Source organism: Taudactylus pleione, unplaced genomic scaffold (assembly GCF_031769625.1).
Source record: "Taudactylus pleione unplaced genomic scaffold, aTauple2 ptg000026l, whole genome shotgun sequence".
NCBI classification, from domain to species: Eukaryota; Metazoa; Chordata; class Amphibia; order Anura; family Myobatrachidae; genus Taudactylus; species Taudactylus pleione.
This window is the reverse complement of record NW_028284428.1, coordinates 783,761-808,159: the sequence shown is the minus strand read 5'-3', so window position 1 is coordinate 808,159 and position 24,399 is coordinate 783,761. Positions and strand designations below refer to the sequence as shown.

Here is a 24,399-nt window from a genome sequence, read left to right as displayed (position 1 = left end):
ACATACACAAATCACACTTTGTGCATATAAATTCCCGATTTGCAAACAAGTGATATTATCACCCGAAAATGCAAATCGGGACCAACATGGATCTTAGTAAATTTACCCCTGTCTGTCTAATTACTGTCTGTCTATCTCTTATACCACACCCGTTGCTGGCTGGCTGCATGGCTGAGCTGAGGAGTAGAAAGAAACGGAGCTGGTAATTTGTACTAAAGGTAAGTAAGGGGGGCTTGGGGGAGCTGCAATGCGTGAGAGAGAGACGGGTTGGTGAGCGGAGCAAAGCGGGGGGGAGGGAGGGTGCCACATAGAGTTCTATAGGAAGGGGGGCGCTTAGGGAACTATAGAGGGGGTCACAATGAAGGGGAACTATGGGTGGGGGCTGCAGTGAGAGACACATGGAGAGGGGGGCTGCAATGAGAGACACATGGAGGGGGCTGTAAAGGAAGACACGGAGAAGGGGGCTGCAATGAAAGACACATGTATGAGGGGGGTGCAATGAGAGACACATGGAGAAGGGGGCTGCAAAGGGAGACATATGGAGGAGGGGGCTGCAGTGAGAGACACATGAAGGAAGGGACTACAGAGGGAGATATATGAAGGAGGGGGCTGCAAAGGGAGACATGAAGGAGGCGCTGCAATGGGAGATACATGGAGGGGGCTGTAGAGGGAGACTCGTGGAGGAGGGGGCTGCAATGAGAGACACATGGAGGAGGGGGCTGCAATGATAGATGCATGGAGGAGGGGGCTGTAATGAGAGACACATGGAGGAGGGGGATGCAATGAGAGACACATGGAGGAGGGGGCTGTAATGAGAAATACATGGAGGAGGATAGGTGCATATTGTTTTTATTTTTTTCTTATTCCTGTTAATGAGTGCTGTAAATTGTTCTTTGAAAGAATTATAATTGAAAAAAGATATAAACATTCTTTTTCCTTGGATTTATGTGTATAATTTTTGCAAACAAGTAAATAAGTATTTCTGTCCTTACCTAAATACTAATTACGTTATTTTGACCAAACTACTTTAAAAAAGGAATTGCTCTGTAATTATTTTGGCTTGGGGTGCCTTGAATAAATCATGGAGACCCTAAGGGTGCCTTGAACTGAAAAAGCCACGTAGTATAAACCATAAACTTCAAATACAAAATGCAAATTGTAACAATATATCATATTGCATGCACAAAATAAACACTGGGTTTGTTTGTAATCCTAAATATAAAAAAAACAATTGTTAAAAAAAGTTATTTACTGTCAGTCATAGACATGGGGGAGATGTACTAAGTGATAAACTACCATCCACTCAGCTCCTGTCATGTTACAGGCTGTGTTTGAAAAATGACTGTTAGGAGCTGATTGGTTGGTAGTTTATCACTCTCCAATTTGTCACTTTCCAGAGCTTAGTACACCTGCCCCTATCTTGGTACTATAGGTTTTGGCTGTGGTATAAGATACTGTAGCAAAATAAGTGTCATTGTGTTTGATAGTTAGTAATAGTCCTGTTGCAAATATCAAAGTAATTTTGGCCAGGTTTAAGACTAGTTACATTGAAAGAAAATTATTAAACATTACAATGTATGTAGGATAGAAACTCCTTTGATATATCATACTGTATGCTTTAAATGAGCAATACTTGGAACTACTCTGAATCAGTGCTGTTGCTATGGGGTTGCGGGGGATGTGGGCCATATCGGGTGTCACCCTCGGAGGGGGTGGCACCAAAATGCCGGCTCCTCCTCAGTGACAGGACCCGGGTGCTGCAGTGTGACATTTTGCTGCAGCACTCGGCTCCTGTCACAGTGGAGGAGCCAACAGTGCAGGCACTAGCCTCCGGCGGCAGCCCAGCATCAACAGGGATGCTGGGCACGCCCCCGGAGGGATTTCCCCTATGGCCACACTCGTTTTGTTAGACCACACACATTTTTTGGGTGCGTGGGGCAGAGTAGCGCAAGGATGACATGGAGTGCACACCACGTGTCACCAGATCCAGTGACGTGTCTGCTCTGAATGATCAAATTTAAGGTCCAACATTTTTATGCGCTAAAATAGTATATATATATATATATATATATATACACATATACAGTATATACTACTTAATTGGTTAACATAGCCACGCCCAGTCTACCCCACGTAAGCAAAGTACACAGAGTAAACTATACTTAAAGCAGAGTTTACATGGGTATATCCCCAGTACATTTTAAACTTTTCTAATATAAAATTACATACAATGGGCCTGATTCAGAGCCGTTTGCTATTTGCGGTCGTTCGTTCAAAAACAAGGGGTGGCTTTTCAAATGATCCGTTCACAAATTGCAGTCTGTTCACACCTCTAAGTCTGAACGAGCGAGCAAAACATACGCTCGTTTATTTGTTAAAAAAGCCCCCTGGCCGCTCGCACCATACGTCATGTCCGCTATTTATTAGATTAATCGAGTACATCGACCAGCGTATGAACTGCTCGCTATTCTTGTGGTTGGTTTTTGCTACCACAATCTTGCGAGCAGTTCTGGCTATAAAATAACCCAGTGACGTGGTCAATGACGCTGCTGTATTAATTATGCACACCCATAAAACGCCCGTTTTGACCTTTAAGCACGCCTGCGTTCTGATCTCCACTCCCCGTTTTCAAGCACCTTCCCCTGTTACCACCCACATACGCCTCATTCTGTCACTCAAAATAGCAGGCATTCGCTATATTGCGAGCACATGAATTTCGGCCGCACTGACTGGTTCGCGCATGCGTATAATGATCCGTACGCATGCGCAGATGTGCGAACATCGCTCGGAACGAGCGTACTGCCGCTAGCGAGTGGCTCTGAATGAGGGCCAATGATTCTAATCTTGTAAAAAAGTTACAATACCACAACCTTCATGTAGACCTAAATATACTGTTCTATCATATTTACATTATCTCCAAAAGGTGTTCCTTTTTATCCAGTGTTTTAGAACTCCTTCTTGTTCAATAGCTGTAAAGGAGAATCTCTCTGATGATGAATTCTAACATTCTTTAAAATGTGCTTCTAATCCTAGTGCACATCACTTCTGAAGTTTGATAATTATATGACATTTAAAATATAAATCTTTATTCACTTTGATTTAAAATATTTTTATTTTAGGGAACGTCAAGTGAAGCTAAATATTTTTAAAATATTAGAAAGAAAGAAAATTTAGAAAATAAAGTTTTTAAAAATTATTAGTTGCTGTTCCCACCAGTTATATTTATGTGATATAACACATATATCTATATAATAAGCTAGAAAGCATGTCTTTCTGTCTGTTTGTCCTTTATGCATGCCCAGAGTTTTAGACCAAGCCCCACCAAATTTGGCAGGGTGGCGTAGTTTGACCTAGATTATGTTTTTGCCTAGGTTTGAACTTCATCAGGGCCACACACTGTCACACAATCCCTAAAAATGAGGGCACTTAAATTACACAGGTTCTGGGGCTGCCTCCAGTGGAAATGGACAGTCTGCCAAAAACCTGTGTGAAAGCTACAAAAGTATCCTTTTAATCTCACAGTATGAGCAAGTGTCAAACTTTATAACCCATGCAAGTCATATTAAATCCAGGCTTAGCCCTTTTCAAAGTGACCATATATATTGGTCAGCCCCCTGTGTTTGCATGTAAGGGCATAAGTAGAACTTTGGGGGCCACATAGCAAGACCTTGAAAGGGGCCCCCAGAGGTAAAAAAAACCATATACATTTGCCCTCACACAGAGCCCATTCATGTTATGCCACACAATGCCCATTCAGGTTATGCCACACAGATTTACCCCTTATACACATCATGCCACTCAGTAGTAGTGCCCCTTATACATTATGCCACATAGTAATGCCTCTAACACTACACAGTAATGCCCCTTACACATTATTTCCACCCAGCAACTCACCTCCCTGTGTTCCTCCAGCATCCTCTCGCCTCCCCCAATGTGACATCAGCAGCCAGCAGGTGTGGATTTTGGGCTGGGGCACCAGTTAATTACAAGTGGTGCTCCAGCAGGTAGCAGAAGACATGGACAACAGTGCTGGCACAATTTGAAAGTGGCATGAGCCAATCAGAGCTCGCGGAGCAGCAGCCAATCAAGAGCCGCCACTGCTGATTGGCTGCCAGTCCACCAGCTCTGATTGCCTCACGACCGGCGGCGCTGTCTCTCCATGTCTGCCTGCCAGTGTGCCAGCTGCAATCAGCTGGCGGGCCGGCAAAAAATCAACACCGCTGATACCCTGGCCCCCCTCAGTGGCCCTGACAGGACCGGCCCACCTTGTGTGCATGACTGGGAGCAAGGGGAGTAGTGGGCCACAGAGGCAGCTCAAGCACCATAGCAGCTGCACCCCTTGCACCTGCGGTAGTTACGCCACTGTTTGCATGCATGTTAACAAACAGTGGGGTCCTTTTCAGGATCAATGGAATGGGGTTATAGAAGAAGACAGTGTAAACAATTAAAGGCTCCAGGTGTACTTCAGTGTCCAGTCTTAAACCCGGGCAACGTCGGGTATCCCAGCTAGTGTTCAATAATTATGTTTAATATATGCCTATATTTTTGTTAGATTGCTACATTTCAAAAGGTGTATTATACAGTAGATATAATGTTTTATAGTGCTGTGTGATCAATTGTGACCAGTAGGGTAGTGTCACTAAAAAAAGTGATACCTAGGGCCATGTACAATTAGCCGCGAAAAGTCGGAAAGGTTTCGCCTGCCGCACTTTTCCCCAACATCGCATGTCTGGGCCGCGGAAACTTATCGGGCATGCCTCCGCTACTCGCTGTATTTAATCCCAAAGGCCATGACAGCGCATCCTGGCGAAACTCAAACAGGCGAAAAGTGCTGTCAAAAATGAGGAAATCAGCCTGACACCCCCCAAAAGATGCTCTAACATTGGGGATCGATATAGATGTCCCCGAATAGCTCTACTGAAGCTATTTGGAGTACTTAAGTGCTGTCATTTGCCTCTAATTAGCGTCTTTTCACAAGTGGTGAAGAATAGCATTAAGCAGTTTTTTTTCTAGAAAACAACTAGTCCCAGCAAATTTGGGGTACATGAAAATTGTTGCAAGCATGGTTTAAAAGCAAAGTAGTGAAGTTTTAAATAACTACAAAAATTGCACCTTCAGTAAGCACCTGCAATCAAAATAACACCTCCCCCATACTTGCAGACCCCCCAAAACTCTATTTCGCTAGTTTACAAGTTTGTACCCCCACTTTGCACTTTTTTGCCCCCATTTTCATTGTTTTGTTCAGTACGTCCACGGCTTTTGTTGGGAGTTAGCACTGAATGTGTGAAACAAAACGTTTTTGCCGTAAAAATTAGTTCTTCTTGGAGACGGTGTACTAACAACCCTGATGTTTTTTATTGTATTTGTGGCAAATACAGTGTTGCAAAAGAAAGAAAAAATATAACTGTATTCGTAAAACAAGCGTATCAGGCTTATTTTGGACATAAGCCAGCAGGACAAGATTTGGGTGCCTCATAAAGTTTGTAAAACTTGCATGGAATCACTCCGCAATTGGACTAAATGTGATCGAAAAGAACTTAATTTCGGCATACCTATGATGTGGTATGAGCCAAAAGATCACTTGAGTGACTGCTATTTTTGTGCTGTAAATGTGAAGGGTATGAATCGATTTAAGAAACGCAAATGGGAATACTCAAGTATGAATTCTGCAAAACAACCGATACCACATAGCGAAGATTTACCTGTACCATCATTCAGTTCTTTGTGCGAAGTTGAATGTGATGATGTGGAATTGTTAATTTCATCCAGTGCAAGTGACAACACAGATGAAAGTGAGTTTGAAGAAAGCTCCTCTACTCCAAACAAATTTTCTCAAAAGGAACTAAACGATTTAATTTGTGACTTGAATTTATCGAAAAAAGGAGCTGAACTTTTAGCATTGAGACTTCAAGAAAAGCACTGTCTTGAGCCGGATGTTACTATAATGTCGTATCGAAATAGAGAGCAAGCCATACTGCCGTTCTTTAGCCAAGATAACAATCTTGTGTAGTGCAACAAAATTGTGGAACTTCTCCAGATGATGGGCTTACCAGAATATCGAGCAGAAACTGCCGACTCTTTTTGGATAGTTCTAAAAGGAGCTTAAAATGCGTATTACTGCACAATGGGAATAAATTAGCGTCGATTCCTATTGATCATTCAACAAAACTTAAAGAACAGTATGAAAATATCAAGTTAGTCTTAGAAAAAATTTATTATTCTCAGCATCAGTGGTCTGTTTGTGTCGATTTAAAAATGGTAAACTTTCTTCTTGGGCAGCAAAGTGGATATACTAAGTATCCTTGTCACATATGCTTATGGGATAGTCGTGCAAAACAAAAGCACTGGCAGCAAATCGTTTGGCCTCACAAGAGAAGTTATAACTGTAGGAGAAGCCAAAATCATTCATGAGCCCTTAATTGACAAAACAATATATACTGCCACCTCTCCATATCTAACTGGGTTTAATTAAACAATTTGTAAAAGCATTGGACAAGTCAGGCGATTGTTTCATGTATATTTGTTGAACATTTCCATCTCTTAGTATTGAAAAATTAAAGACAGGAATTTTTGATGGCCCACAGATACGGAAACTGGTGAAGGATCTAAATTTTACCACATCTATGACTGAAACCGAAGCTGAAGCATGGCTGAATTATGTGTCTGTCATTCAAAATTTTTGATGCAATCACAAGGCAGACAATTATCATGAATTAGTACACAACATGCTAAAATGTTTCGAGAAAGAACGTGCCAACGTGAGTATCAAAGTAAATTTTTTGTATAGCCATTTAGATCACTCCCCATCCAATCTAGGAGATTTAAGCGAAGAACAGGATGAATGGTTCCACCAGGATTTTCAGGTAATGGAAGAAATATATCAAGGAAGGTGGGATCGTCACATGATGGCTGGTCACTGTTGGAGTCTGCAGAGGGACTGCCCGCAACAAGAATACAAAAGAAAATCGTACAAAAAAACGGTTCTCATAGCTTCCTAACACTTATGTATGTAATTATCCTGTGTCTATTTATAACATTTTAGCAATCAAATTTAATCTGAATAAAAAAATAATATCTTTTTAACTATTTTTAACATTGTTTAATTTCATTTTTCATAAATATTAAAGATATACTGTATGCATATCTCAAAAACTAGAGCCAATTGAAAAATAAGCATGGCATATTCATGATCAGGAGCACAAAATTAATTGAAATCGACTCTTAAATCCCTGGCAACAGATTAACTTTTACCTAGTTATATATTTATAAAAGGCATTGTTATAATACATTACTATTCCGTACCATGACAAATTTGTTAATATAATAAAAACTGTTTTCACTATAACAGACAGTCAGTATGCAGCTAAATATAAAATTAATAAAAAAAATCATACAGCATCACAAAATAACATATAGTGGGTTGGGTATGACATCCTGGTGGCTGAATAGCCGCCGGGTAAAATATCGACATCAGAAGCCTTATCATTAGAGATCGCAACAGGAGCACATAAGTACACTAACCCTACCCCTCTCCTCCACCTAACACTCCCTTGGTGGTGCCTAACCCTAACCTCCCCCGGGGATACCTAACCCTCCCCCCTGTTGGTGCCTATCCCTAACCCCCCTCTCTGCTCCCTAAACCTAACCCTCCCCCGGTGGTGCCTAACCTCCCCCCGGTGGTGCCTAACCCTAACCCCCCTCCCCGCAGCCTAACCCTCCTCCGGGGGCGCATATCCTTAAGTCCCCCCCGGGGGTGCCTAAATCTAACCCTCCCCCCCACGGCTTACCTTTGCTCGGGAAGCCATCTATCAAGATTCTGGTGTTGGGATCTAGACAGGCGTTGGAATCTTTAGTCCCAAGTCGGGATTTAGACGCCGGGATTTAGACATACGGCTTCCCGGCCGTCTGTATTTCAATTACATCTCCATATAGGGGCATATTAATCATGACATAATTATCACTAGTGACAATTATATTTTAAACTTGCTGCAAGTGTAACCCAGGTTAAGGGTTAGCGAAATATACTGCATTAATAAGAATGCATATGTGGGTGTATATTTCATATATTTACACTTGAGGGGATTTAACTAGTTAAAGTTGGTAGAAGTATGTTGCATATATTAGTAAACATGTATGTGTTGCTTCAATATATAAAAGAAAAAAATATGTAATATGATTCATCTATTTACATATAGTTTGATGTGGCACTTCTTTTTGTGGTGAGGATGAGCCTTAGTGTGTGGGAGGCCCATGTAGAAGAAGATACGGAGTAATATAGCTGGGAGTGATTAGGTTCCTGTCAGAAAAAGGACAACAAAATTAAATACAATTATTCGAACTACTGTAGGTGCACTCAAATATAGAATCTAGCCAATTATATACAAACAAAAAACCAGAAGGTGCTAAACTTCCATCGAAGTTCTTGAATGACAGTCTTGATCTTATTCCTTGTGTCGTATGGAATATTTCTTCTTTAACTCAAAGTTGGTTGTGGAATATTATAGATACAGTCTTTCTTTAACCATATGTGTATTTTCGTAGGTCTGCAAAAAACCCACTCACCAAGGAAAACACCCAACACAGAAGGCCAAATAGCCATATATTAGTATAAATACCAATAATTTATTTTGGTTTATTTGTAAAAATATGAATAAAATCCTTACATAAAATAGCCAGTCAATCGTTTGCACCTTTGAGGGAATACTGACAATACACAAACTATCGCCCTTGGGTGTGAGCTCAAATAGTGGGGTCCACTCAGCGGTATTTGGATATGACGGCTTCCAATAACCCTATGCGTTTCGTCCTACACAGGGGACTTCATCAGGGGTAATCAGTCTGCTTCTGTATTCCTGATACTTACTTCTACAGGGACAGGACACAAAAATGCCAAAAACCAAAGTACTTCCCCCTTATGTTTAATGGAGTCCTGATTTTCTTTGATCGCAAGAGGAACTGTGTTCTGTCAAATAGAGACATTATGAATGCTGCCCATCTCCTATGAAGCACACAAATATATTGTGCTATTTCAGTAAGTCCCCCCAAAACTTGATTTTCTGCTTGTGCAAAATATCTTATTCTCATGGCAGTCATATGCACGCCCTGCTTCTTTCCTGCTCACTACAAAAATAAAAGGGGTCTGTGGAAAGTGATCAGCTGACAAAAGCATAACCAGCCCAGGACTTGCCAGCCAGTCCTGGTTCCAAAAATGACAGGGAACAAAATGAGTAGGCTTCCACCGTAATTTAAGAACCAGCACCTGGCTGCAGGGCCAGTCCTGGTTTTAATTATAGGGTAAAAAGATTGCGAAGGGCCCCCCCTATAATTAAAACCAGCACCGGACCAACCTGACCGGGGTGTAATGCTACAACCCGGAGACCCTTTCACTGGGGCTCCGTGGCCAAAGCATTACAACCCAAAGCCAGTCAGGCCAAGCCAGGGATCTCGGGAGGTGGGGGCTCCCCAAAAAAGGCTTGGTCTGAAGCCCGGTGCTCTTCCCCACACTCCTGGGCTGTGGGTACGGGGGTAATAAAGGGTTAAATAGTAGTAAACTAATGTATTTTACAGTGGGACTACACGTGCCAGCATGCCTGCCCTTTGGCACTTGTGGAACTACAAGTGCCAGCAGACGGCCGGCACCCGAACCCCTACTGTAAAATAAATAGTTAAAAAATCACAGTACACACAACGTGACAAGTAAAAGTTTATTGCATACACCTACCCACTCACACATTTTTACCTGCTGCCAGGTGATCACGTCCCCTTCTCCAAATAGAATCCCATTTGGGGTACATGCAATAAAGATCCTATACTCACCTCCTCCATTTCTCTGGTCTCCGTAGCATCCAGGGGGGTCTTTGCGGAAAAAAAGGACACCCAAACCATTTACTACCTACAGTGCTAACTACCTCCTGACTGATCAGTGAGTCAGGAGCTGGCAGCCAGAGTGGACGCTGATTGGATCTGGCTCCTGAATCACTGACCAGCCCACGTGGGAATTGTCAGAAGCCAGAGCCAGTCAGAGGCTGTTCTACAGTTAGCTCATGATTAACGTATCTAAATTCTGATTGTACGCGAGTGACTTAAAAAAATATATTGAGAAGCCAGCGTTTTATGCTTACCTTCTAAGAAAACTGTCAGTATATTTTGACAGAGAAACGCGTTAAGGACGGCACTCTTTTGGATACACCACCGCATTATTTACTCTCCATGTCCTCTGGAATCTACTTTATATCCAGGCGCTAAATGGAACAAGAGTCTTCTAAGGACGGCTCACTGAATAATAATGCTGCTTGAGGATTCTAAGTTGCAGCTGCAGTGAGCCAAAGACTGTGCAATTGATTCAGTGTAATCTGTAAAGCAGCCGTAGCAAAGGATAAAGACCGGACCAGTATTCCCCTATGTGATCTGCCGTATACCGGGATAATTAATGCCAACAATCTTCCTGTTGACCTTTTGGTCTCATACAGGATTGAAAAGTTTTTTACCAACACGCTCTGCAATTCAACTTATCTGGATGTGGGTCTAATTATTCCCAGTACTAATCACACAGACTTTGCTTTATATATGGAAGTTTAACAACTCTTTCTACAAATTAAAAGCGATTTGTACACGCATATATATAGGGTAATTATACTATTTCCTCTATTGGAGTTAATGTATTTAGGTGGTGTATCCTAATTGGCTTTTTTATCATTGGTACTTTTTGTATTAATATTGTGTAATAAAATACCTTTTGTTTTTTTTTATATATGTGTCTGTGTAACATTTCTTAAGCGCCCCCATTGTTATGACATGTTTATATGTCTAGCATTTTTTATTCCTGTCAGAAAAAGAAGAGCGGGGACTGAGAGAGAGATATACAAGGAGCTGCCGGCAGACTGAGAGGTGGTCTGCTGATTCCTTTATTTGAGTGCTCAGCCCCTGTTTCCTAATTGCCGTGCCGGACCTATCCAATTAGCAGGGATTCCTTGCACGCGAGTCCCTGAGACCCTGCACGCGAGTCCCCGCAGACAGACTTTACCTCGCAGCTCATGGAGGTACGAGGTAAAATCCGTGTAAAAAACACCAAATCGGGCTCGCGCGCGGGGAAGTAAAACTTGGATTCCGCAGTTTACATGGAATCAGTGTGCTTCCGTGCGTGAGTCCCGATTTTTTGTTGCTGGAAAAATGCTATTTTATTGAATAGCTTTTCCCCGCGCCACGGGGATTTTGCCCCGACAATTAGTCACGGGGTAAACCCTGCGGCTAATTGAATACCCCCTATGAGTAAGACGGAAAGCCCATTGTATACCTATATAACTATAGTATAGCAACTTTGCTGGGATTTGGCTTTTAATGGAGAGTATCCAAGTCACGGGAGAAGGGATCTTTAACCTTTTTCATTAATAAATCTAGGTTTACTACAGCACATGTTCTTATTGCAGTCATTCAGCACAGTTAAAAAGCAAAGGACTAACAACTAAAACATTGTGTAACCTTTCCTAATCAGATTGGTTGTAGAGGGACTATTGCTGCAAAGTATCTATATGACAGCTAAAGTCAAAGTTTTAGGAGGCTCCTTAGGATTATAGCAGCTCTGACTCCTGTTGTTCCACCATCTACAGAAATTTCTACAACTACTGTAGTCTACACTGAATAGTAAACCAGGCTCCTTAGTCAATACACGGAATATTAACAGTTTGGTTCTATAGTCTATAAGAATGACTCAAATCTACAGGTACTTTAGATACTTACCCACCTAAGCAGCCACAAGACTTTAGGAAATTATATTCTAGAAGGTTTCATGTACAGTACTTTGGTGCTATTTCTGCATAAGGTGACCCCATTGTTCAATTAAAAGTATATGCAGGTGTATGTATCAAACTTTATATGATTTATGTAATGCAAACAGATACATTCTTGGTCTTGTATGAATCCTTTTGCTTATATAAAGTGAGTTAAATCTAAACTATACTTCATAGCGTCTACATACCTGGAGGAATGGTGAGAGTCATTGGAGATCACATTAGTCCAAGAACGACAGGATGTGAGCAGGATCGTTGGTATAAGTTATACATTGTGTTATCTACATCACATTACTTAATCACTATTAGCATTTGGGTTTTCCCAAGTAGGCCCATACTGACCACAAATTCTTGGGTGGATACACTGAACTGATATAAGGGTATACCGCGTAATGGGCAGTTAAGGGTGGGTACATTCTAGACATTAAGGGAATTGGTAACCTAGGATCCCTTTATAGATAGTGAAGGGGGGGTTAGACGAGTTTAAAAAATGTTTTGGAGGCATTCATCATGCCTCACTAACAAAAGTATCACTTCTGAAAAGCTGCTCTTTTTGCAGAGTCAGCTTTTCGAAGATGTGATACATTTCCCCCTACAGGTGAAAAATAGCCTTGAATATCCCCAAATGCAGAGTAAATGAAGAAGGTGGCACTCTGAGATTTGAAAGCAGGGAAAACAACTGTGTACATTGCTGAATGTTTCAAAGACCGTATCTATTTCTTCAGGACACACAGCTTTCAAATCTTTGAATGCCACCTTCTTCATTTCTCTCTCTCTCTCTCTCTCTCTCTCTCTCTTTCTCTCTCTCTCTCTCTCTCTCTCTATATATATATATATATACATACACACATTACATTTGTGATAGCCCACCAAAAGACCATAAGCTTTGGAAAGTGATAAAGTGGAGAGTGATAATGTACCAGCCAATCAACTCCTGTCAAGAAAGAAAGAAAGAAAGAAAGAAAGAAAGAAAGAAAGAAAGAAAGAAAGAAAGAAAGAAAGAAAGAAAGAAAGAAGACTACATCCCACCTCTCATCGGGTACATACCGTGGTTGATTACCATGATAAGAGCTGTCCTTTTCGCTGCCCTCGGATAGAGGGACTTCCGGGTTTAACACCTAGGAGCATGTGCAGAAGACAGTGGGCCGCAGGGGGAGATTGGAAGGATCCCAATAAGAAGCCCATAGGCTTCTATTGGATAACGCCACCTGAAGATGGTGATACTCACCGGGATGCATTCCGGTACTTTGTAAATAAGAAATATGCCGTAAACCCCCCAAAAACTGAAATTTTGGGGGTTGTACCATATTTTTCACTTTAGTACATCCCGTCCTAAGAACTAAATTCTGCCTTGTGTAAATATAAAGATTTCCCTGTTGTCCTCTCACATACTTCATGTTATACTGACCATTGTGAGCCAAATAGCAGCATTTCCTACCGCCATACCAAGTCTAAATTCTCATACACTATTGTGGCAGTCAGTCAGCTACTTGTACAGGATTACTGCAACAACACAAAAGAAACATTGTGCACCACCGAGCTCTGGGGACAATTAACTTTATCGTAGTCATTTTTACTGCTGTATCAAATATTTTAAGTTGTTTGGTTCCCAGGGAGATACTAGTTATTGTTCTGTATAGTATCTGAAAAAGTTGTTTCATGTATTTTATGTTATTGGATGTTAGACAAAATGGTAAATATGTACTTTTATGAAATAGACAAAGTACTTTGTTTATGCAGAATTCTGAAGTCGTAATAACCTGTGTATTGTATGATTTTACCTCTTTCCTTTGTGGAAAGTATAGCCTGATGGGGACGTTTGATCCGTATAAGCAATATAAATTTGTAATCTTTTGCAAAAGTTATATTTATTATCTGCGATGAATTTTATACTATAAGTATAGAAATTCTAAGAACATTCACGTAAATGTGTATTTGTTGTGCAACTCTACACACAGGTATTCAAGGTAGTTGGAATAAGTGATCCTGACTATTCCCAGCTAGCCTACAAACCCGATACATAATCGAAAGTAGTGGGGAAGCTTGCCTCTCCTCAAAGGGTTACTGGTGTCATGAACCTGTAAAGTCATTAGAGACATAGGGCTCTATTTACTACAATCCGCATACTGAATGCAGATTGTAGTGTGATATTATCGACTGAATTCGCATTGCGAATTCAGGCAATATCGCAGTGTTTACTACAAATCCCTTGCAGGGACAGAGCTTGTGATAAAGCTCTGTCCCTGCGAATCCTATCCGCACACTAGTCACGGTATTTTCACAAAAAATACTGTGACAAAGTGCCCGTGCATGTGCCGACTGGCCGCCGCTGCTACCCCCCCGGTGCTAAGCCCCACCCCCAGCACTAAGCCCCGCCCCCACAATCATGGACCTCCCCCCCGCGACCACCCCCTCCCTTAATTACACTTACCTGCATGATCCGGGCCTCTGGTTATGTCCTCCATGCCTCCGATCAGGTGATCTCCCATACTGCACTGGGATCCGATCACCTGATGACTGGGCTGCAGTGCAGTATGGGAGACCAGCTGACCGGAGGGAGGATTTCACCCGGAGCCCCGATCAATGGTCCCTGGAGTCAGGTAAGTTAATTTTTTTTTTACTATTTTTTTTTTATTTTGCAGTGAATCAGCTTGCAGTCTGTTTAGACCACACAGCAGATTACTGGGACTGACTCCCGGCTCTGCTCTCCCAGTTAGAGCGGAGCAGGAGTCCGGTAACCAGGGAGACCCTGGATAATGCCACCTCCAGGTGGCGTTATTATCACAGGGCCTCCCCAGGTATTTTTTTCACAATTTATTTTTAGTAACTACCAGACAGATCACATTTCCCATTACAATAACGGGAAATGAGATCTGATTACTAAAAATAAGCGATACTTAGGGGTTGGAGTAGAATTTTACGAATTCTACTCCAATTGCCCTGTAATAACTATAGGTGACACTAAAATAATGTGACATGGGTGTGAAAACACCCTTTTTCACTTTATTTTAGCAAAAATAATGTTAATAAATAGAGCCCATAGTGAGATATTGGGTCACCAGACATTTACAATATGCAAATCTTAATGGTATGTATTAAACAATGAAGCTGCCCGTTGCCCTCCAACATGGAAAGATCTGTATGTATACCAGCGGCGGCTCCTTACCTGCTTAGCCTGGGGGGTCTGCACACCGTGGATAGAATCTATGCAGCCCTGTCCTCTCTTGCTATCCCGGTGATTGCCAGTGATGTCACCGGGAGGCGGGGCTAAGTCCAGCCGCCACAGTGAGCGGAGCCTAAATAAGGGGGCATGGCTTTAACCCGGGCTTGCTAGCAGAAAGGCTGGCTTTTAGGGGATACATCAGCTGCAGCCCCAATCAGCCAAATAGGGCTGCCATAATAGCAGGGGAGTGGCTTCTCATAGGAAGCACTTTCTCTGCTATTGCAGGTGGAGATTACTGGGGGGGCTGCAGTCCCACAGCGCTTAGATAAAATCTGTCACTGATCTATACTTTTATCTTGCATAAAGAGAGTGTTATTTGGACCTTAAATTTGACACTAATTCACAGTAGTTATATTGTTAATTTAAAATCTAGAAATGATCAGAGATGTTTCTTTTATAAATACTGTCATTTATTATAGAGATTTTAATTTAATTACTTCCAGGGTTAAAATTTTTATAATTGCTTGTCTTAAACCTGACTGAAATTACTTTGGTATTTGCATCAGGTCTATTACTATCCAATTCTGACATGTATTATGACCAGCTCTTCAAGCAAAATGCTACAGTACAGAATCTTATATCACAGGCTAAGCACACACCTACAAAGATTTTATGTCTTTAGCTGGGTACACGTTAGACGATATATTGGACGGTTTGCCAATTTCCGATGAAACGGAGCGAGAAATTGCCCACATTGTCCAGTGTGTATGCACTATTGTGCGCTGTGTGTGTCAGTTGTAGCTTGTAGTGCAGGCCAATCTGAAGATCTGATGACAATATGGACGGTCGTACACCAGATTGTGCAGTGTGTACGGACCGCCCGATATATCGTGCCTTCGTATCTGCCGTTGCTTGGTGCACACATCGTCTTGTGTGTACCCAGCTTATGAGGTACAGTCTCAGTACATTTTTTTGTAACAATGCTTTATTTATATTTTTTTAGAATTAAAAACCAACAGAAAACCACAATAAAACTATAGTAAATCATACACTATTGTACCTTACCCTACATAATTTTACTAGTCTTTCACATTAGCACTCAATCGTACATCTATTTATTTATTTTTTTCCTACTGACTACAGACCTTGTTTATAGTCACGGTTGCACTTTGGCAAAACTTTGTTGTTACCCTTTGGGCTCACATTGAGGGATCAATCCAATTAGCCTCGAAGAGTGTGAGTTGCTGTTGGCACAGCGTTAAAATGCCGGCAGCGGTACCTCATCTTGCACCCCTCGTGGCCCGCTCTGAGCCCGAATTTGCACGATTTTAAATGCAACCCTATGGGACTGCAAGCACTTTTGTGCGAGTACCATCTGCTGTAAACTGCAGTTGTTGCTGCGATGACTCTCGCCCATCAGTTTATCGCGGTTAATTGAATTGACCATTTAGACTTGGGGAAGGGGCAGTGCCTGGCTAAACTCTGAATTGCAGTGTAAAAAAAGCTGCTGAATGTTGGAATGCTGCAGTATATGCAACAACAGGAAGCATTTTTGCTGCATCTTATACTGTATATAAAATTCATTGGTCTGTTTATTTGTTTGTTTGTTTGTTTGTTTGTTTGTTATGCATTCGGACACACCTGCACCGATGGGTTGAAACCAATGCGAGGTGGTCCAGTTGAATCCTGGCAAGGTTTTAGGGGGATTAGGGTACTGGTTTGACCTCCCGTTGGTGTACGCTGGGCAGAACTTTGACCTGGAGAGCCTGTTCTGGGCCTTTTACTGAATGGATTTGGAAGACATTACATAATAAAACTTCTCTACAGTGTAACATTTATTAGATACTGTATGTGTCCTGGCTCTTAAGTCAAGGAATAATGTTCTTTGGTCCCATTTACTTATTTTATGTCAGACTTTAAAAATTGCCTCATTTTGCTTTTTCTGATTTGGAACATAGCTTTCCTCAGTCTTTGTTCGATTATCTTTGCTGTGATATCAGCTACTGTAAATGTGTTTTTTTTAATCCCCAATTACAATACCAGATGTTACAGAATTCATTGTTAGCAAATCTAATTTCCTCAGCTGATAAAAGCTACTCTTACTGCATCAATCTTAAATATTTTTATAGTAATGCGGTTTTAAATGTAACACTCGTTTCTGTAGCAAATCTATATAATTGCGGAATGAACTGATGTATAATAATAATATCTCAAAATTTTACAGCACTGTAATTGATACTAGACTGTTCCATTGTACAGTATATGAGCTGGATGTTATGCACAGATCAGCTTTTTAACGCTCAACCTGCCAAACAAATCTTCAGGTAGTCTCAAAAATAATCAGTACAATTATGATTATTTTCTGGCATGTAGATGACTTTGAGGATATGCATGTGCTGAAATCAGGCTAATCTGCAGATACTCTTTTTAAACTAATATTTAGCAGTAAAGTACAGCTATACAGGCTCCTCATCTCCAACTCAGCATCATTTGTACCAAAAAGAAGTCAGTTTAGAGATAGAGCACGTTATACTGAATTAGATTAAGATGGATAAGGATAACAAGAATATTTTTGAGCAATATTTGGAGTAAATAATGTCCGATATTTATGCCAGACTGACCCACATCACTAGATTCAACTATTTACTGCTACTTCCTAACATCATTGCTAGGTCCTGGCATAGTATTATGGTGTGTGAAACATCGGTGTGTGATAATGTCATGCGATTGTTGCTATAACTGTTGCCCTGAGACTTTTAGGGCCAAATGTAATAGGGTGTCTGTTTTGGTAAATTGCGAGTTTTGTGCTAAACTCGCAAATTTTTCACAACTCTCCAATGTAATAGGGTGTCAGTTCACTAGAACTCACATTTTTTAAGTGTTAATAAAAATCCTCATTCTCAAACTCTAATCCAGATGTTTTCACATTGAAAACAATCAACTCGCCCAATGTAATAGGGTGTCTGTTTTCGACTCGCAAAAAATCAGTGTGCATGTATGTTATAATAAAATTTTACTTTCACAGTGTATGTTGTGTTTATTTATGTATTGCTTTGGTTGTGGAACTACAAGTGCCAGCGGGCCCGTAATGCCCCACATGCTGGTATTTGTGGTTCTCCAAATACCAGCATGCGGGGGAGGCTTGCTGGAATGCTTAGTACCACAACTAAAGACAATATTTTAACCACTATTTTACACTACATTAAAACACTATCAACCCGGCACCCACTGCCCTAGTGTGCCGGAGATAGCCCCGGGCTATCAGTCTAGGCCTGGGGTGCCCTGGAAAGGGGACCCCTTTATTGGGGGGGTCCCCAACTCCCCAGGTATCTCTGGCTTGGGCTGAATAGCGGTCAGGGGTAATGATTTGGCTGAGGAAACCGGGGAAAGGTTTTCCCAGGCTGTGGCATTACCTCCCGCTAGAAAGAGTCCGGTGCTGGTTATGGAATTTACAGGGGACCCCTACTCATTTTGTCCCCTATTTTTCCATAACCAGCACTGGCTCTGCAAAACCCTGTGCTGGTTCTTAATATACAGGGGACCCCTAAGCATTTTTTCCCTTGTATTTTTAGAACCAGGACAGGCTTTATAAAGCCCGGGGCTGATTATGCTTTTGGGGAGGGACTGCACGTAATTTTTTTTTAAAACACACACAGAAGCCATCACGGATCTCACTGATCTGTGATGGCTTCTGTATAATTCACACCTTCTAATGCTAGTCGCATTAAAAGGTGTCAGTTTACATAGGGAGAAACTTGCCTAAACTCGCAAATGTAGTAGCCTCGAGCTGAAAAGTTTGCAGGCTATTGAATTTGCGAGTCACAGCACAAACTCGCACCTTTAAAAAATGTGAGAGGGTGCGAGTTTGTACTGTTACTAAAACTGACACCCTATTACATTTGGCCCTTAGTATCTGTTTGAGGATCCTGACATCACCTCTCTTTAGTACCTGCAAATGCATTCCTCCTGATTACAGTGCCTGCTTTCAAGTGGTACAGTGATTGGTACTGAGCATTTGCTATGGATACTCTTTTTCTTGTTGTTACTCTGTGCTGAACTTTTGCATGCGGTATATTTTGCATATCTCATCACTTTCACCAACCTTTGACCTTAACTATTGACTATTCTGCCCTCTAGGGCTGACTTTTGCTAGTGACCCAGAATATCCTATTTTTCCCATCACAGCTCTAGTTTGTTAGCTTTTTTTTCTGAATCTGCTACCTAGCTCTTTAGAGCTCAGGGCCTGATTCAGACCCGTTCGCTAGGCTGCGTTCGCACATAGCCTGCTAATGTTTGCAGTCTGCGCATGCGTATAAGAGCAAACATGCGTGTGAGCTAACTAGTCCATGCTATCGCGAAGCGTTCGCACCCTGTTCGTAGATGCCTAGCTAGAATGAGTGACAGGACGAGCCGTCTGTGGGTGGTGACGGGGTGGTCGATGATAACGGGGGGGTGGTGCGAACACAGGCGTGTCTGTGCATTTTACGCCATTTCAGGGGCGTGCATAATTAAATCGCAGCATCAGCATACACGTCACATGGCTGAATTACACACAGCAGCACTCGCAGTGCTTGCGGTAGGGTATGGTCAGCCACAAATGCTGCGTATGGGTCTGATGGTACTCCATGTTACTGATTGTTTAATACACTTTCTGGAGATGACATGTGTTACTAAGGGAAAGTGGGCATCTTGTGACAGGCTGGTGGGCGTCTAAATACATACCGCAATCGCACGGCAAGACATAGTGGGTTTGCTAATGTCTTGCCGTGTGATCGTGGGATTTGCATACATTGGCAGCTGATGGCTGTGTGCGAATGCATCTAGCGAGCGGGTCTGAATCAGGCCCTCAGTTCCCAGCTGTACTGTAGGTTAGTTATTTCAGTCCATACCTCTAAAGGCAGGTCCTGCTATTATCTGATTTCAGCAGTGATATGTTATAGGAAAGTAAACTACATTTATTTGCATTCAATTTATGTACTTCAATCCTACCAACTCTTTTTCAGATACTGTCAGGTTCTGCAATGACAAAACAGCATACTACCCCCCTAATGTACATGTAAGGTTATATTTATGAACTCAAGTTATCCAGGGCAAGTTGGCTTAAAGGGAGATTCCACTTTAAAATAGTATTAGAATTATTTTTATATACAATGTGTTTTTTTCTAAATAGGTTATAGAGACAAATAATAAAAAAAAACACAAAACAAAGGGCCTGATTCAGAGCCGCTCGTAAGCGGACACTCGTTCGCTCCGAGCGATGTTTGCCCAACTGTGCATGCGTACGGATCGTTATACGCATGCGCGAACCAGTCAGTGCGGTCGAAATTCATGTGCTCGCAAAGTAGCGAATGCCTGATAATTTGAGTGACAGAAAGAGGCGTAAGTGGCTTGAAAACGGGGAGTGGAGATCCGATCGCAGGCGTGCTTAAAGGTCATAACGGGCGTTTTATGGGTGTGCATAATTAAAACAGCAGCGTCATTGACCACGTCACTGGGTTATTTTATAGCCAGAACTGCTCGCAAAATTGTGGTAGCAAAAACCAACCACAAGAATAGCGAGCAGCTCATACCCTGGTCGATGTACTCGATTAATTTAATAAATAGCGGACATGACGTAGGATGCAAGCGGCCAGGGGGCGTAGTTTCCCAAAAAACGACCGCAAGTTTTGTTCGCTTGTTCAGACCTAGAGGCGTGAACAGACCGCAAACAGCGAACGGTTGATTTGAATAACCACCCCTATTTTCTGGACGAGCGAGCGCTAATTGCGTCCAGCTCTGAATCAGGCCCAAAGTTTTTTATCTCTACCTTTTTAGTGTTTTTTTTTTTTTTTTTTTACCAGCAAAGTATATATAGCATTCAGGCCGGGTTGATGTGATTTTTTATTTTTTTTTGCCATTGGATATGACAATTTCCTGCTCTTTAAATGGAATATAATTCAGAGCTGATCTTTTCAAAATAAAGAACTAACTAGACAATATAAATAATTTGTTAAAATATAGAAGAAAATATGAAAAAGAAAGCAGTAAAGTGTGTAAAAGTGGCAGGATGATATGTAATGCAATATTTGAAATATGTCTGAAAGTGAAAAACCTCTTATTAAATTAAGTCTTGTTCCTTAATATTGTCTATAATAACAAATTAAGATAATACTGTTTAGAAATGACAGTAAGTACATAACACATCATAGGATGTGCATTTAAGTCATCACACTAATGTTAATTTTCTTTCTCTTTAGATTGAATCCCGAAAACGACTTGCTAAAACAGTCTTGGTATTTGTTGGACTCTTCGCATTCTGCTGGCTGCCCAACCACGTCATCTATTTATATCGCTCCTACCATTACTCAGAAGTGGACACTTCCGTTTTGCACTACATCACCAGCATCTGTGCTCGGGTGTTAGCTTTTACCAATTCCTGCGTGAATCCGTTTGCTCTTTATTTGCTCAGCAAGAGTTTCAGGAAACAGTTCAACAACCAATTGTTCTGCTGCAGGCCCAGACTTATTGTGAGGTCTCAGAGCATGGGAAGGAGTACCACCAGAATGACCTCCCTGAAAAGCACTAATCACTCCATGGCCAGTTTCAGTCTGATTAATGGCAAGCATATCTGTCATGAAGGCTGTGTATAAAGTTGTTATGGTTTAAGAGACATTTAGATACTTCCACTTGCTCTTTATTTGAGTGTGCAATTCCATATTTGTAAATAGTACAAGTATTGTGAGCAGCAGGGTATTACAATAGGAATGGGTGTGAAGACATGATCACCAAACATTAGCGGTGGGGTTGGCAAAACATGGCCATATGATCTAGATTCCCCTGTTCTAATGAGCAAGCTTGGTTGATGGCACTTGCCCAGTGATCACCATTTGGGATTTTTTTGTGAACTCAATGACTCGTGTGCCAGCCCCTCAGAAGAGCAGTGCATAGGACATCCAAAGTGTATGGATAAGTATTGCTAGGCCACATCTCACTGACACACCCCATAGCAGTAGCATGGGCTTGTGGTAACTACGCTACTGACAGTAGATAAGTATTGCTAGGCCACACTTCACCGCCGCAACCCATAGCAGTAGCATGGGCTTGTGGTAACTACAGTACGTTACTGACAGTAGATAAGTATTGCTAGGCCACACTTCACCGCCGCAACCCATAGCAGTAGCATTGGCTTGTGGTAACTACAGTACGTTACTGACAGTAGATAAGTATTGCTAGGCCACACTTCACCGCCACAACCCATAGCAGTTGCATTGGCTTGTGGTAACTACAGTACGTTGCTGACAGTAGATAAGTATTGCTAGGCCACACTTCACCGCCGCAACCCATAGCAGTAGCATGGGCTTGTGGTAACTACAGTACGTTACTGACAGTAGATAAGTATTGCTAGGCCACACTTCACCGCCACAACCCATAGCAGTTGCATTGGCTTGTGGTAACTACAGTACGCTACTGACAGTAAGATTATTACTCTCCAGCTACAATCTTTTAACATTGGTTTTATTTGGATTTTGATACAGGGAACCTGAATAGTTCAGTGACACAAAGTCTGTAAATATCACTACTTGCTTTCTCCTATCCGCATCAATGAGTACTTTAAGTTAAATATTCCCATTGGCATATATCATGCCTGTCTTTGAAAGAATAATACAAACAGAAGGCCTGTCAGTTCAAAATTAGCAAACTGGCACATGTAAGCTTGTATTGGATGTAATGTTGACTTAAAATGGCAACAAGATAGTTCTCAATGTGGCATTATGTAGGGTCCAGTGCATAGTGACCTAATATTTAAGCGTGTCATGTCCGGGCTGGACTCATATTCCCTGTTTTTACCGCAGTACTGGCAGTTTTAAAATTTAAATGTGACAGCTGCGACTCGTGCAACATCACTGTTTGTTCAAGTTGTGACTGAGTCAGAATTGGCCATTTTGTTGGTTCTGCCACTTCCATTGGCTAATAGAGCATTCTCGGATTTGTGTTTTTACATCAGCTGAACAGCATACAGTACAGGGCATAATTCTTCATTAGTAAAGATCTAGTGCATATGCTGCTATTAATTATGGTGGAAAAATTGGATAACTTCATTTATTAAAGGTGAGGTCCCCTCAGGATATATTTTTGGTGGTCCTTTCTCCCCTTTCTCAGCAGCATGGTAAGTGCCTCTTTCTCAAGACCCGACCTTTTATCAAGATGAGGACCTTCAAAGTTAGAACTCTACAAGGATTACTGCTCAGATTATAAAATAAAGGTGGCTGGACCACCCTATGATAAAGAGATCATTTCCACATTGTTAGTCAGAGGTGGGAGAGAAACCACATAGGAAACAGATAAAGCTATTTCATTCATAGATATTTAAATATGTATTAATAAGTATTTATTTTCTGCATAAAATAATTAAGTTATACAGAGTATTGTTTACTGGTGCCGATGCCGCTGTTGGAGCACTACAGTAGCTTGTGAAATAACATTTGGAAGCAGTCTGAGTTACTAAATGTGAATGAGAACAGATTTCAAGTGGTATTGTACATTAACAAGGCAGGAACAAAAAAAGCACAATTGCCATATATTTAATCTATAGTTATGCATGACACACATAAATATAAAAATAATGGTTGTTGATTTACGTGTCTTGAATACATTAATTAGCCCTAGAGATATTAAACAATGGCATGCATATTATTTGCATCTTCTGAATCCCCTATTATTGCATAACTACAAGTCCCAGCCAAAGTTATGTTGAGACTTGTAGTTCCACCACATCTAAAGACACAGATAGCTGAAAAATAATATGTAGCCTACCTTAGTTCATTGCCCTAATAAAAATTGATCAAAAACCAAATAAATGCCTTTCTCAGAAAATGCAAGTGAACCAGTTAGTTCCCACAAGAAATGTCTGTGAGTTTATGAAATATAGTAAATATGCAGGGTAAACTATAAATACCTCCCAACTGTTCCGGTTTTGTCAGGATAGTCTCGAATTCCGGACTTCAGAAGGGTCAGTTTTGTCCAAAAGTGGGCAGGCTTATGCTGATGGGGGCGTGGCTAATTTTGTACTAATTTTGCATGTCTAAATATTGGTAGGTATATAAACATTTTGTTTCCTTTTTATAAAAAGAGCATATTAGTATAGGTTATAAGGAGCAATTCATTGTTATTTATTGTGATTCAGAAATAAAGATGGACTTCTCACCTTCTGTACAGTACAATAGTGTAGGCTGAACCAATATTAAACCCAGTCTAGTCACTGACAACAAATTACATTGATGTATCTATTATGAAATAATGTAATTCATGTATCACAGATACAAGATGCACTCAGTTAACTTATGAAATGCAAAATATGAAGGAGTATAATATATTTCTATTTCCAATAATGCATCTAATTGCCCCAATGGCACATCCAGAGCTCACCTACAATAATGTTATAACAGTTGCTGCCATAAAAGGCCTCTGTGC

The 24,399-nt window shown here is 41.2% G+C and overlaps 1 protein-coding gene across 1 annotated transcript in view; it reads left to right on the top strand.

Moving 5' to 3' along the window:
- Positions 1-22,067, top strand: part of GRPR (gastrin releasing peptide receptor) — a 282,548-nt gene extending 260,481 nt beyond the window's left edge. The window contains exon 3 of the mRNA XM_088451485.1: positions 21,186-22,067. Within this exon, the coding sequence (XP_088307611.1) occupies positions 21,186-21,578 (393 nt within the window). The 3' untranslated portion in view covers positions 21,579-22,067. The remainder of the gene's footprint in view (positions 1-21,185) is intronic.
- The last annotated feature ends 2,332 nt before the right edge of the window (positions 22,068-24,399 follow it).